General features: G+C 50.7%; 1 protein-coding gene across 1 annotated transcript; it reads left to right on the forward strand.

Annotated features, from left to right (window-relative positions):
- Positions 1-2,283: 2,283 nt before the first annotated feature.
- On the forward strand, positions 2,284-13,440 carry PGLYRP2 (peptidoglycan recognition protein 2). The gene is made up of 5 exons (XM_033199229.1): positions 2,284-2,826; positions 5,596-6,666; positions 10,637-10,847; positions 12,161-12,458; positions 13,334-13,440. Exons 1-5 carry the CDS (start codon positions 2,766-2,768, stop codon positions 13,421-13,423), a joined length of 1,731 nt encoding a protein of 576 aa, XP_033055120.1. The 5' UTR covers positions 2,284-2,765; the 3' UTR covers positions 13,424-13,440.
- Positions 13,441-14,784: the final 1,344 nt, after the last annotated feature.

Genomic DNA, 14,784 nt, shown 5'->3' on the forward strand with positions numbered 1-14,784 from the left:
TCAAACCCATGTTGTTCAAGGGTCAACTGTACTCCATATGACACTCTAATGGCGGACACATGTCATTATACATTTGTCCAAACCCATAGAATGTACACCACCTAGAACAAACCCTAATGGAAACGATGAACTTTGGGTGATAATGATGTGTCAGTGAAGGTTCATCGATTATAACAGGTATACCATTCTGGTGCTGGACAGTGATAATAGGAGAGTCTGTGCATGTGTCAAGGCAGGGGGTAGAACTCTCTGTAACTTCTGTTCAATTTTGCCATGAGCCTAAAACTGCTCTAGGCCAGGCATGGTGGCTCACGCCTGTAATCCCAGCACTTTGGGAGGCTAAGGCAGGAGGATCCCTTGAGTCCAAGAGATTGAGACCAGCCTGGCCAACACAGCGAGACACTCATCTCTATAAAAAATTGAAAATAGAGGCCAATGTGGGTGGATCACCTGAGGTCAGGAGTTCAAGACCAACCTGGCCAACATGGTGAAACGCCATCTCTACTGAAAATACAAAAATCAGCTGGGCATGGTGACAGGCACCAATCCCAGCTACTTGGGAGGCTGAGGCAGGAGAATAGCTTGAATCTGGGAGGCAGAGGCTGCAGTGAGCCAAGATAAAGCAACTACACTCCAGCCTAGGCAACAAAGCGAGAGTCTGTTTCAAAAAAAAAAAAAAGCCTGTAATCTCAGCACTTTGGGAGGCCAAGACGGGTGGATCACCTGAGGTCGGGAATTTGAGACCAGCCTGACCACCATGCTGAAACTCCATCTCCATTACAAATACAAATACAAAATTTTGTATTTGTAAAAATACAAAATTAACTGGAAGTGGTGGCCGGGCACCTGTAATCCCAGCTCTTTGGGAGGTTGAGGCAGGAGAATCAGTTGAACCTGGGAGGCAGGGTGGCAGTGAGCCACTATACTCCAGCCTGGGTGACAGAGGGAGACCCTGTCTCAAAAAATAATAATAATAAAATTAAAAATAAAGCTGGGTGCAGTGGTTCGTGCCTGAAATCCTAGCACTTTGGGAGGCCAAAGCAGGAGGATTGCTTGAGGCCAGAGTCTAAGACCAACCTGGCCAGCATAGCAAGACCCATCTTTAAAAATAATAATAATAATAAAACTGTTCTTAAAAAAAGTCTTAAAATTATTTATCAGCCGGGCACAGTGGCTCACGCCTGTCATCCCAGCACTTTGCGAGGCCAAGGTGGGTGGATTACCTGAGCCCGGGAGTTCAAGACCAGCCTGGCCAACATGACGAAACCCCGTCTCCACTAAAATTACAAAAATTAGTCAGGCATGGTGGCGCATGCCTATAATCCCAGCTATTTGGTAGGCTGAGGCAGGGAGGCAGGAGAATTGCTTGAATCTGGGAGGTGGAGGTTGTAGTGAGCTGAGATTGTGCTGTTGCACTCCAGCCTGGGCGACAGAGCGAGACTCCATCTAAAATATATATATATACACACACACATATATGACTTAGATTTTCAGCACTGTCTTAAATTTTGTGATACATTGGATGCTTCACCCTAGTCCCTGCCTCAGCCCACAACCTTCCCATGGTTCTACCAAGCAGAGTTCCTATCCCCAAATCTTGGGAAACGAGCTTGGAGGAGGACATTGTCTCTGACTCCCCTGGGAAGTGTCCCCCGTTCACTCTATCCCTTAGCACCCTACATCCTGAGCCTCCACTATGTGTCCAGCTTTTTGCTGGGAGGTCCCCCGAAAGAGGACATCTGAGGAGGCCCCAGGGGTGGCCCCCAGGGGAATCCAGGCCTGGCTCAGGCTGGACATTCCCAGGACCGCCCTGGCTGAGTCCCCAGCCCAGTGGGTCTCCTGGAAACTCCCCAGGCTGGTGTTGAGGTGGAAGCCCCACAGGGAAGCAATTTACATACACAACAGCCCAGTCCCGTCATCCTGCCTCACCCGATGCCAGAATAAAGGGGAGATGGCCCCATTCTGCACGTCTCAGTCACGGGCACCCGGAGAAGAGGAAGGACAATTCACTGTCAGTCCAGGTGAGTCCAGAAGTCAGCTCCCGGGACAATGCCAGGGTCCCGAACACTCAAGCTCAACCCCTGCTCTCAGCTACTGCTGGTGGCTTGGAATCAGGGGCTGGAACTGGATGAGAGGTGATAGCTCCTGGTCCCTGTGGGCTCAGAGCAGTCCTCGGCAAACACTGTCCTCGGCCCCCGCACCCATGCTCTGCCTGAGCCTGAAGTGTTGGTTGCAAAAAAAAAAAAAAAAAAAAGCAGAAGGCAGTGCCAACTTCAGGCCTCTGCTTCTCTCTTCTCCCTCAACACAGCTGGTCTTACCAGTACAGCAGGCGGCAGCTGAGAGTCCCCTCTGGTGGCCAGCAGTGGCTACAGAGCTGTCACCATGGGAGGGGACAGGGCTTGCTGGGTTGGCCTCGGTCTACCTCTCTGGAGAACAGGCAGAGTTTAGGGAGCCTGAACCACCTGGTCTCCAGGCCCCACTGGGGATGGGCCTGGCTTCCTGACCACTGACCTCAGCGTAGGAGGAACAGAAGAGACTGGGGGAGACCATGAGGCCCAGATGACCTTGACCCAGGGTACGCTGCCCCATGTCCCTGCTGTCTCCTGCCCACAGCTCTACGAGAGGCAGGTCTGTCATTCACCGCTGGACTTTGACAGTGGCCAAAGGCTCTGCTCAGTTCTCTGTGCCTGTCTCCGTCCAGCACCGCCGAGGTTCTCTGCCGAGGCCAACTAGAAATATCCTTTGGAAGCTGGAACCCGGCAACAATGGCCCAGGGTGTCCTCTGGATCCTACTCGGATTGCTACTGTGGTCAGACCCAGGGACAGGTGAGTCAGGGGGTAGAGTTCTGGGACCAAACCTCTTGGCTCCGCAGAAGGTGTACTGCTGTCCCATCTGTGTCTTGCCCTGCATGAAGTGAGGCTGGAGACTCAAACTCTCAAAGAACCTCCAGCATGTGGACATAGATATTCCCAGCTCCACAGAGTCAGGGCAAGGATAGGGGGAGGAATCTGTGGCCTGGGGAGCAAAAGTAGGGAAGGCTTCCTGGAGGAGGAGACGTAAGAGCTAGTCTAGGAAGAAAGAGAAATGATTTGGTGGAGAAGCCAGAAAGGGTATTTTTTTTGCAGAGAAGAACAAAGCTACACAGGAATTAGGTGGTGGACTGGAGAAGAACCTAGATTCTAGATATGAGAGTGTGGCGAGTAAGACTTTCTGGATTCAAATTCTACCTCTGGCTGGGCCTGTAATCCCAGCACTTTGGGAGACCAAGGCGGGCAGATGACTTGAGATCAGGAGTTCGAGACCAGCCTGGCCAACATGGTGAAACCCCATCTCTACTGAAAATACAAAAATTAGCCAGGCGTGGTGGCAGGCACCCGCAATCCCAGCTACCCAGGAGGCTGAGGACAGAAAATCACTTGAAATCAGGAGACGGAGATTGCAGTGAGCTGAGCACTGCTGCACTCCAGCCTGGATGACAGAGCAAGACTCCATCTCAAAAAAACAAAACAAAACAAAACAAAAAGGCAAATCCTGCCTCTGCCACTTCCTTGCTGTGTGACCTTAGGCAAGTAATTTAACCTCTCTGTGCTTCAGATGCCTCATCTGTAAAGGGACACTATCTTAGTCCCTTTGTGCTTCTATGCCAGAGTACCTGAAACCGAGTAAATTTGTAAAGAAGAGAAATTTACTTTCTTGCAGTTCTGCAGGCTGGGAAGTCCCAGATGCCAGTGCCTTGATCTTGGACATCCCAGCCTCTAGAACTATGAGAAATAAATTTCTGTTCTTTTTTTTTTTTTTTTTTTTTTTAAAGGCAGAGTCTCACTCTGTTGCCCAGGCTGGAGTGCAGCAGCATGATCTCAGCTCACTGCAACCTCCACCTCCCGAGTTCAAGAGATCCTCCTGTCTCAGCACCCCAAGCAGCTGGGATTACAGGCGCCCACCACCATGCCTGGCTAACTTTTGTATTTTTAGTAGAAACGGGGTTTCACCATGTTGGCCAGACCGGTCTCAAACTCCTGACCTGAAGTGATCTGCCCGCCTCGGCCTCCCAAAGTGTTGGCATTACAGGCATGAGTCAGCACGCCTGGCCAAACTTCTGTCTTTTATAAATTACCCAACCTCAGAGATTCTGTTATAGCAGCACCAACATACTAAGACAGGGGTAATAGGACCTAATTCACAAGGGTTGTGAAGATTAAATGAGTTAAATTATTAATATATAAGTCACCTAGACTAGTAGCTAGCACATAGTAAATGTTTACTGAATGTTAGCTATTATTTGATAACCCATCTCTGAACCAGCTCTGAGCCTAACTTAGCATTTCTAGATTTGCAGTTCAGTCACTGACATTTCCCCAACATGGCACAAGTCCATCCTGCTCCTCCCCCTGCCTCTCAGGCATCTTTCTTTTTATTTTATTTATTTTATTTTATTTTATTATTTATTTATTTATTTTGAGATGGAGTCTCACTCTGTCACCCAAGCTGGAATGCAGTGGGGGGATTCTGGGTTCACTGTAACCTCCACCTCCTGGGTTCAAGCAGTTCTCCTGCCTCAGCCTCCTGAGTAGTTGGGATTACAGGTGTGTGCCACCGTGCCCAGCTAATTTTTGTATTTTTAGTAGAGACGGAGTTCTGCCATGTTGATCCGGCTAGTCCTGAACTCCTGACCTCAGGTGATCCACCTGCCTTGGCCTCCCAATGTGCTAGGATTACAGGCGTGAGCCACTGTGCCTGACCTTTTATTGTTTGTTTTTTGTTTTACGGGTTTTTTTTGTTTGTTTGTTTCTGTTTGTTTGTTTTGTTAAGACAAAGTCTCACTCTGTTGCGCAGGCTGGAGTGCAGTGGTGCGATCTGGGCTCACTGCAACCTCCACCTCCCAGGTTCAAATGATTCTCCCATCTCAGCCTCTCGAGTAGCTGGGATTACAGGCACGCACCACCATGCCTGCCTAATTTTTGTATTTTTATTAGAGATGGGGTTTCACGGTGTTGGCCAGGCTGGCCTTGAACTCCTGATCTCAGGTGCTCCTCTCACCTCTACCTCCCAAAGTGCTGGGATTACAGGCCTGAGACACCACAGCCAGTCCCAGGCATCTTTCGAAATACCTTTCCCTCTAACATCCCCAACTTTTAACTTCAATCCTTCACAAAAGACTGTCCATCTCTCCTTCTCAAGATCTGCGGACTTTTCCACTTTTGTCCACTGCAATGTTACTACCTACCTTCTGCCACCTTCATCTCTCACCTCCACACTGTCTCCCCTTTTCTATCCTGGCACCCCAAAAATCCATTTCCTTATGGCAGCCAAATAAACAAATCTAAGCCTAAGAAAGGAGTCTTAGGATGTCAGGCTCGTCACACCTCTCTCCTGCTCATAAACCTGTTATGGCTCCCTAGTACTCACAGACAGTCTGAGCTCCTTAGCCAACAGGCAACAGTCTATGTGCCTCAGTTTCCTCACCTACACAAGGATAGCGTTGGGGGTCACGGGGTTATCAGATGGAGGGCTGAGAGCATTGGGAAAAAGTGGAATCAATACAAGGAAGCTCAGGAATGGGTGGGGCTGGGCTAACACATTCTTTCCTCCTGCAGCCTCCCTGCCCCTGCTCATGGACTCTGTCATCCAGGCCCTGGCTGAGCTGGAGCAGAAGGTGCCTGCTGCCAATGCCAGCCACACAGCTTCTGCGTGGCTGCTGTCAGCCTCAAACTCTGGCCCCCACAATCGCCTCTACCACTTCCTGCTGGGGGTGCAGAGCCTCGATGCTGCAGAGTTGGATCCCTACCCACTGAGCCCAGAGCTGCAAGGCCTGACCAAGGCGGTGGCCCAACATGACGTAGGAGAAGGGCGGGAATATGGGGTGGTGCTGGCACCCGATGGCTCGACTGTGGCTGTGGAGCCTCTGCTGGCGGGGCTGGAGGCAGGGCTGCAAGGGCGCAAGGTCATAAACTTGCCGTTGGACAGCATGGCTGCCTCTCGGGAGGCTGGAGTCACCTTTCCAGATGTTGTGACCATTGCTCCAGATGTAAAAGCCACCTCCTCCCCAGGACTCAGGGATGCCTCTCCAGATGTCACCACTGCAGATATTGGAACCAACTCTCCAGATGCTACAACAGGTTGTCCAGATGTCCAAGCTTCCTTGCCAGATGCCAAAGCCAAGTCCCCCCCGACCATGGTGGACAGCCTCCTGGCAGTCACTCTGGGTGGAAACCTGGGCCTGACCTTCCTCCAGGGTCCCCAGACCCAGAGCCATCCAGACCTGGGAACTGAGGGCTGCTGGGACCAGCTCTCTGCCCCTCAGACGTTTACTCTCCTGGACCCCAAGTCATCTCTGTTAACCATGGCCTTCCTCAATGGTGCCCTGGATGGGGTCATCCTTGGAGACTACCTGAGCCGGACTCCTGAGCCCCGACCATCCCTCAGCCACTTGCTGAGCCAGTACTATGGGGCTGGGGTGGCCAGAGACCCAGGGTTCCGCAGCAACTTCCGACGGCAGAATGGGGCTGCTCTGACTTCAGCCTCCATCCTGGCCCAGCAGGTGTGGGGAACCCTTGTCCTTCTACAGAGGCTGGAGCCGGTACACTCCCAGCTTCAGTGCATGAGCCAAGAACAGCTGGCCCAGGTGGCTGCCAATGCTACCAAGGAGTTCACTGAGGCCTTCCTGGGTAAGGAGATTCCCCACACCCTATGATCCTTCCCATTACAGATACAGACGCCCCCAACTCCGTATATTCAGGGAAGTTGAGGACTAGGAGAGACCAGAGGGGGCAATAAGGGATCTGGTCTGGGGTGGGTGGGACAGCTGCACAGGTGAGGAAATGCCAGAGTTGGGCCTTGAGGGATGAATAGGAGTGTTCATCTGATTTTGTTTTGTTTCATTTTATTTATTTGCATTAATTTATGGGGTACGAGTGTAACCTTGTTACTCGCATAGATTGCATAGTGGTCAAGTCTAGGCTTTTAGGGTACCCACCACTCCAATAACATACATCGACCCATTAAGCAATCTGTCATCATCTTCCCTCCTCTCTCCCCCTCACCCTTCTGAATCTCCACTGTCTATCTTTCCACACACTACATCCATGCATACACATTATTTAGCTCCCATTTATAAGTGAGAAATTATGGTATTTGTCTTTCTGTGTTTGACTTGTTTCACTTGAGATAATGACCTCCAGTTCCATCCATGTTGCTGCAAAAGACATTATTTCTTTTTATTATTATTATTATTTTTTATTTTGAGGCTATCTCTGTCGCCCAGGCTGGAGAGTGCAGTGGCACAATCTCAGCTCACTGCAACCTCCACCTCCTAGGTTCAAGCAATTCTCCCGCCTCAGCCTCCTGAGTAGCTGGGACTACAGGCATGTGCCACCATGTCTGGGTAATTTTTTGTATTTTTAGTAGAGATGGAGTTTCACCATTTTATCAGGATTGTCTCAATCTCCTGACCTCATGATTCACCCTCATTCTCCCAAAGTGCTGGTATTACGGGTGTGAGCCACCGTGTCTGGCTGACATTATTTCATTTTTTATGGCTAAGTAGTATTCCATTTCCTGCTGACCATTGTGGACAGCCTCCTGGCAATCACCCTGGCTGGAAACCTGGACCTGACCTTCATCTAGGGCTCTCAGACCCAGAACCATCCAGGTCTGTGATATATATCATATTTTCTTTATCCAATTCTCTGTTGATGGACACTTAAGTTAATTCCCTACCTTTGCTATTGTGAATAGTGTCCTAATCAACATGTGAATGCAGGTATCTTTTTAATATAATGATTCATTTTCCTTTGGGTAGATATCCAGTAGCGGGATTGCTGGATTGAATGATCGTTCCAATTTATTATTATTATTTTTTTTTTTTTTTTTTTTGAGACGGAGTCTCACTCTGTCGCCCGGGCTGGAGTGCAGTGGCCGGATCTCAGCTCACTGCAAGCTCCGCCTCCCAGGTTCACACCATTCTCCTGCCTCAGCCTCCCGAGTAGCTGGGACCACAGGCGCCCGCCACCTCGCCCGGCTAGTTTTTTGTATTTTTTAGTAGAGATGGGGTTTCACAGTGTTAGCCAGGATGGTCTCGATCTCCTGACCTCGTGATCCGCCCGTCTCAGCCTCCCAAAGTGCTGGGATTACAGGCTTGAGCCACCGCGCCCGGCCTATTATTATTATTTTAGACAGAGTTTCACTCTTGTCTCCCAGGCTGGAGTGCAATGGCACGATCTCGGCTCACTGCAACATCCGCCTCCTGGGTTCAAGTGTTTCTCCTGCCTCAGCCTCCTAAGTAACTGGGATTACAGGTGCCTGCCACCACGCCCAGCTAATTTTCGTATTTTTAGTAGAGACAGAGTTTCACCATGTTGGCCCAGGCTGATCTCAAACTCCTAACTTCAGGTGATCCACCCACCTCGGGCTCCCAAAATGCTGGGGTTACAGGCGTGAGCCATCACCCGGCTTTTCTGTCTTTGTAATAATAGCTATTATGATTAGAGTAAGATGATATGTCTTTGTGGTTTTAATTTGCATTTCTCTGATGATTGGTGATGTTGAGCATGTTTTCCTTTGCCTATTGGCCATGTGTATATCTTCTTTTGAAAAATGTCTATCAATGTCCTTTGCCCACTTTTTGGTGGGTTTTTCTTTCTTTCTTTTTTTTTTTTTTTTCTTGAGTTGTTTGAGTTCCTCGTAAATTCTGGGTATTAGTTGCCTACCAAGTGTATAGTTTGCAAATATTTTCTTCCATTCTGAAAGCTGACTCTTCATTCTATTGATTACGTCTTTGGTGTGCAGAAGCTTTTTGGTTTAATTAAGTCCTGTTTGTCTATTTTTGTTTCTTTTGCCTGTACTTTTGAGGTCTTAGTCATGAATTCTCTGCCTAGCCCAATGTTCAGAAATGTTTTCCTTAGGTTTTCTTCTGGTATTTTAGAGTTTCAGGTTTTACATGTAAGTCTTTAATCCATCTTGAGTGAATTTTTTTTTTGAGACGGAGTTTCACTCTTGTTGCCCAGGCTGGAGTGCTGGCATGATCTTGGCTTACCACAACCTCCGCCTCCCAGGTTCAAGTGATTCTCCTGCCTCAGCTTCCCGAGTAGCTGGGATTACAGGCATGTGCCACCACAACCGGCTAATTTTTGTATTTTTAGTAGAGATGGGGTTTCTCCATGTTGGTCAGGCTGGTCTCGAACTCCAGACCTCAGGTAATCCGTCCACCTCAGCCTCCCAAAGTGCTGGGATTACAGGCCTGAGCCACCGCACCTGGCCTTTTTTTTTTTGAGACGGAGTTTTTGCTCTGTTGCCCAGGCTGGAGTGCAAAGGCGTGATCTCAGCTCACTGCAACCTCTGCTTCCTGGGTTCAAGTAATTCTACTGCCTCAGCCTCCCACGTAGATGGGATTACAGGCACCCACCACCATGCCCAGCTAACTTTTATATTTTTAGTAGAGACGGGGTTTCACCATGTTGGCCTGGCTGGTCTCCAACTCTTGACCTCAGGTGATCCACCCACCTCAGCCTCCAAAAGTGCTGGGATTACAGGCATGAGCCAGTGCACCTGGCCTTGAGTTAATTTTTGTATATGGTAAGAGTTAGGGGTCCAGTTTCATTCTTCTGCATATGGTTGGCCAGTTGTCCCCATACCATTAGCACCATTTACTGAATAGGGAGTCCTTTTCCCATTGCTTATTTTTGTGGACTTAGTTGAAAAGTATTGTTTGTAGGTGTGCGGCTTTACTTCTGCGTTTTCTATTTCATTCCATTGGTCTATGTGTCTATTTTTCTAACAGTACCATGCTGTTTTGGTTACTGTAGTTTTGTAGTATAATTTGAAATCAGGTAATGTGATACCTTGCTCATTTTGCTTAGAATTGCTTTTGCTATTTGGGCTCATTTTTGGTTCCTTATAAATTTCAGGGTACTTTTGTCTGAGTCTGTGAAAAATGACGTTGGTATTTTGATAGAGATTGCATTGAATCTGTAGATTGCTTTGGGAAATCTGATTTCTGTTTTTCTAGGAAATGAGGTCTCACTATGTTGCCCAGGTTGGTCTTGAACTCCTGGGCTCAAGCAATCCACCTGCCTCAGCCTCCCAAAGTGCTGGGGTTACAGGAGTGAGCCACCATGCCTGCCCCCACCCCCAATTTTTTTTTTTTCTTTTTGAGACAGAGTCTTGCTCTGTCATCCAGGCTGGTGTGCAATAGCACAATCTCGGCTCACTGCAACCTCCACCTCCCAGGTTCAAGCGAGTCATCTCATGCCTCAGCCTCCCAAGTAGCTGGGGTTACAGGCATGTGCCACCATGCCTGGCTGATTTTTGCATTTTTAGTAGAGACCAGGTTTCACCATGTTGGCCAGGCTGGTCTCAAACTCCTGACCTCAAGTGATCCACCCGCCTCGTCCTCCCAAAGTGCTGGGATTACAGGTGTGACCCACTACGTCCGGCCCAGCCTCAATTTTTTTAATAAAAATAAAATAGATTTAGTTGAGTATAGTTAGTACCCAGGGAGGACCAATGTGGGGTGAGACTGGACCGTTTCCAAATCTGACAGGAGGCTGAGGGATGGTCTGTATGTTTGCTTTAATGGGGGTGGAGGGGGCAGGCAGGGAAACACTTCCTGACCCCAGCCTTGAATCCCCTTGCCTGTAGGATGCCCGGCCATCCATCCCCGTTGCCGCTGGGGAGCGGCGCCTTATCAGGGCCGCCCGACGCCGCTGCAGCTGCCGCTAGGATTCTTGTACGTGCATCACACCTACGTGCCTGCACCACCCTGCACGGACTTCGCGCGCTGCGCAGCCAACATGCGCTCCATGCAGCGCTACCACCAGGACACGCGAGGCTGGGGAGATATCGGCTACAGGTGGGAGGGGCCCGACCGGGGCGGGGGCGGGGCCCACGTTCGGGGGTGGGATCTGAGTGGGTGGAGCCTGATGCAGGGGACCGGGTCTGAACTCAATGAAGCTGGCAAGACCAAGGAGGAGTCCTGATAGGGACAGACAAGTTGGAGAGGTGGCGTGGCCTAGGCTAGGGGCGGGGCCTTAACAGGGACCGGGAATAGCTAAAGCGTGAGACTCGAGTCAGGGTAGAGAACTAGGACAGGAGGCGGGATCTGGGAGAGGAGCGGGACCTGTGGCAGAGTCTGGGTCTGGGGCCAGGCAGAGATGGCCTAAAACAGACAAAGAGGCCTGATGCGGTGGCTCCCACCTGTAATCTCATCACTTTGGGAGGCTGAGACGGGAGGATCGGTTGAGCCCAGGAGTTCCAGACCAGCCTGAGCGATATAGGAAGACACCCCCCATCTCTAAAATAAAAAAATTAAAAACAAAAACAAAAACAAAAACAGCCGGGGGTGGTGTTGCGCACCTGTAGTCCCAGCTACTCGGCAGGCTAAGGTGGCAGGATCGGATCCCAGGAGTTCAGGCTTGAGTGAGTTATGATCGCACCTCTGCACTCTAGCCTGAGTGACAGAGCGAGAACCCGTCTCGAAAAGAAGAAAAAGGCCGGGCGTGGTGGCTCACGCCTGTAATCCCAGAACTCTGGGAGGCCGAGGCGGGAGGATCGCCTGAGGTCGGGAGTTCAGACCAGCCTGACCAATATGGCGAAACCCCGTCTCCACTAAAAATAAAAATTTTAAAAAAAATTAGATGGGCGTGGTGGAGGGTGCCTGTAATCCCAGCTACTCCGGAGGCTGAGGTAGGAGAATCGCTTGAATCCGGGAGGTGGTGGTGACAGTGAGCCGAGATCGCACCCTTGCACTTCAGCCTGAGCGACAAAAGCGAAACTCCATCAAAAAAGAAAGAAAGAGAGAGAGAGAGAGAGAGAGAGGAGAGAGAGAGAGAGAGAGAGAGAAGGAAAAGGAGAAAAAAATACCTCCAAAACCAGAAAAGCGCTCTGAATTGGGCAAGAACTGGACTTGAGAAAAGGCAGAGGTGGGGAGGAGGAGGGCAGAAAGGGGCGTGCCAGTACTGAAGGGCGGATCCAGAGAAACCGAACGGTTCTGGAGTGGCAGCTGTTGTGAGAGTGGAAGAGAGCTGGATGGGACAGAGACGGCGCGACCGCGCGGGTCTTGGGGTCGGTGGCCCTTGGCACACCAACAGAATCCGGGAGGGGCGCGGATAAGGGCCCGGGCCCCCGTGACGCCGCATGGTGCTTGCTTCTCCCTCCCCTCTGCAGTTTCGTGGTGGGCTCGGATGGCTACGTGTACGAGGGACGCGGCTGGCACTGGGTGGGCGCGCATACGCTCGGCCACAACTCCCGCGGCTTTGGCGTGGCCATAGTGGGCAACTACACCGCGGCGCTGCCCACCGAGGCCGCTCTGCGCACGGTGCGCGACACACTCCCGAGTTGTGCGGTGCGCGCCGGCCTCCTGCGGCCAGACTACGCGCTGCTGGGCCACCGCCAGCTGGTGCGCACCGACTGCCCCGGCGACGCGCTCTTCCACCTGCTGCGCACCTGGCCGCACTTCACCGCGGTGAGTCTGCGCAGCCTGCACTACCACGGCCCGCCGCCCCTCAGTCTACACAAGTTCCACAAGGTCCCTGCCCCCTGCCTGTAACCGCTGTGCCCGCACAGCCTCAGCCAGGCCCCCAGCTTCCCTGCCGCACGTCTTTTCAGGCAACCCAGGCCCAGCCTTTGCGGGTCACTCTGCAGGCAACATCCCTGATCCTGCGACTTCTGCCTGTGTGGCCTCAGCTCAGCCCCAGACCCAGCCAAGCCTGTCCTTTCCCCAGCTCCTAATACCTCTACCTTTCCAGCCCGGTCATGGACCCTGACACCTACCCGCAGCCCCTCTGCCCTCACAACCTCAGCCTGGCCTTCATGGCTTCTCTACCCAAGTCACAACCTGTCAGGCTGCACCACCTCATCCTAGCCCGCTGAACCCTGATCTCACGCCTGCCCCTACCCGAAGGCCCTCTGTCCACACTACACGAACCCAGGCCGTGGCCTTTTGCCTTCACAACCTCTGTCCAGTCCTTAATCCTGTGTTGCAATTCTCTGCCCAGACAATCTCAACCCTGAGGATGCTTGTTTCGTCCCTGACTCCTTAACCCCTGATGACATCTCTTATGCCAGTACAACTTTGACCTGATGACCTCATCCCAGCCCTAGGTCGCCATCACTAAAACAACTTTAGAATCATACCTGGATAATCTTGTGCTACCTACATACTGCCACTCCATTTCATTAAGTTATTGACTAGCATACCCACCTCATACCCATCTTGTCCCCACTCTCTCACTTTGGGCCACTCTCCCCTCCCTTATCCAGGGTTCCACCACCAGGAGGACAGACCCAGCCACACACCACAACCACTCCCAAGCCTCACACTCTCTTGTCTTTTTCCAGACTGTAAAGCCAAGACCTGCCAGGAGTGTCTCCTGGAGATCCAGGAGGGAGCTACCTCCAAGGACCCTGCCAGCCACAGACCTTCAATAAAGACAGCATGGAAAGAACGTCTCTGTTCATGCATTGTGTGTGTTTGCACGCATTGTCTAGTTTGGGTCTTCCCAAAAGCAGATCTTAAGACAATAATTCCAGTACAAGTAGTCTATTGAGAGGAGATCCCAGGGCAGGGCACAGTGTAATCCCAGCACTTTGGGAGGCCAAGGCAAGGGGATCACCTGAGCTCAGGAGTTCGAGAACAACCTGGGCAACAGAGTGAAGTCTCATCTCTGCAAAAAAATTTAAAAAGTATCCAGGCATAACCAGGCACAGTGGCTCGTGCCTGTAATCCCAACATTTTGGGAGGCTGAGGAGGGTGGATCGCCTGAGCTCAGGAGTTCAAGACCAACCTGGCCAACATGACAAAACCCTGTCTCTAACAAAAATACAAAAAAATTAGCCAGGTGTGGTGGCACATGCCTGAGATAGGAGGATCACTTGGGCCTAGGGGGCAGAGGTTGCAGTAAGCTGAAATCGCACCACTGCACTCCAGCCTGGGAGACAGAGTGAGACCCTGTCTCAAAAAAAGAAAAAATTATCCAGGCATAATGTTGTGTGCCTGTAGTCCCAGCTACTCCGGAGGCTGAGGTGAGAGGACTGCTTTGCCTGAGAGGTCAAGGCTGCAGTGAACCATAATCGTGTCACTGTACTCCAGCCTGGACAACAGAGTGAGAGCTTGTCTCAAAGAGAAAAAAAGAGGGAAAGAAGGAAGAAAGGAAGAAGGAAAGAAAGAAAGAGGAAATAAGGGAGGAAGGGAGAAAAGAAAACAAGAAGAAAGAAAAGAGAGGTGAACAACCCAGGTACTGACACAGGGAACTGGAGGCAGCGAGGAAATAATGTGTTTTCAAGCAAGTTTCCATTGTAGGCAAGAGAGCTCAGTCTCACTGGGAAGCCCTGGGGGAGAGCATAGGACACATACCTGAGTCATCCCACACAAGGGCTGAGGGAGCTGGGGTATTTATACACTAAAGTTTTTAGGTGAGGGCTGCTCTCAGGGACATGTTAACTCATTGGCACTTTTGGAATGCTTGTTACATGGACATAGTGGATTCCATCTGCTAGATACAAATGGCTGCAAATGTCACTTCCTCAGGGAAGTCCTCCCTGATTTTTCCAGCTCAAAGAGTGGCAGTTTTGCTCAGCATTCATTGCAATCTGTTTCCTTCTAGGTCCTCCTTACCAGCTAGAAATGTCTCATGTATGAGTTTAAGATCTTATCTACCTCCATCATCTGTCAGCTCCAGGAAGGCAGAAACCAAGTTTGGTTAGTTCTCTGCAGCCTCTCCAGCACCTAGCACATAATAGGCACTCGGGAAACATTTGTTGACTAGACAAAGGCTTACATGAATCTTTTG

This window comes from Trachypithecus francoisi, unplaced genomic scaffold (genome assembly GCF_009764315.1).
Source record: "Trachypithecus francoisi isolate TF-2019V2 unplaced genomic scaffold, Tfra_2.0 Lachesis_group5, whole genome shotgun sequence".
NCBI classification, from domain to species: Eukaryota; Metazoa; Chordata; class Mammalia; order Primates; family Cercopithecidae; genus Trachypithecus; species Trachypithecus francoisi.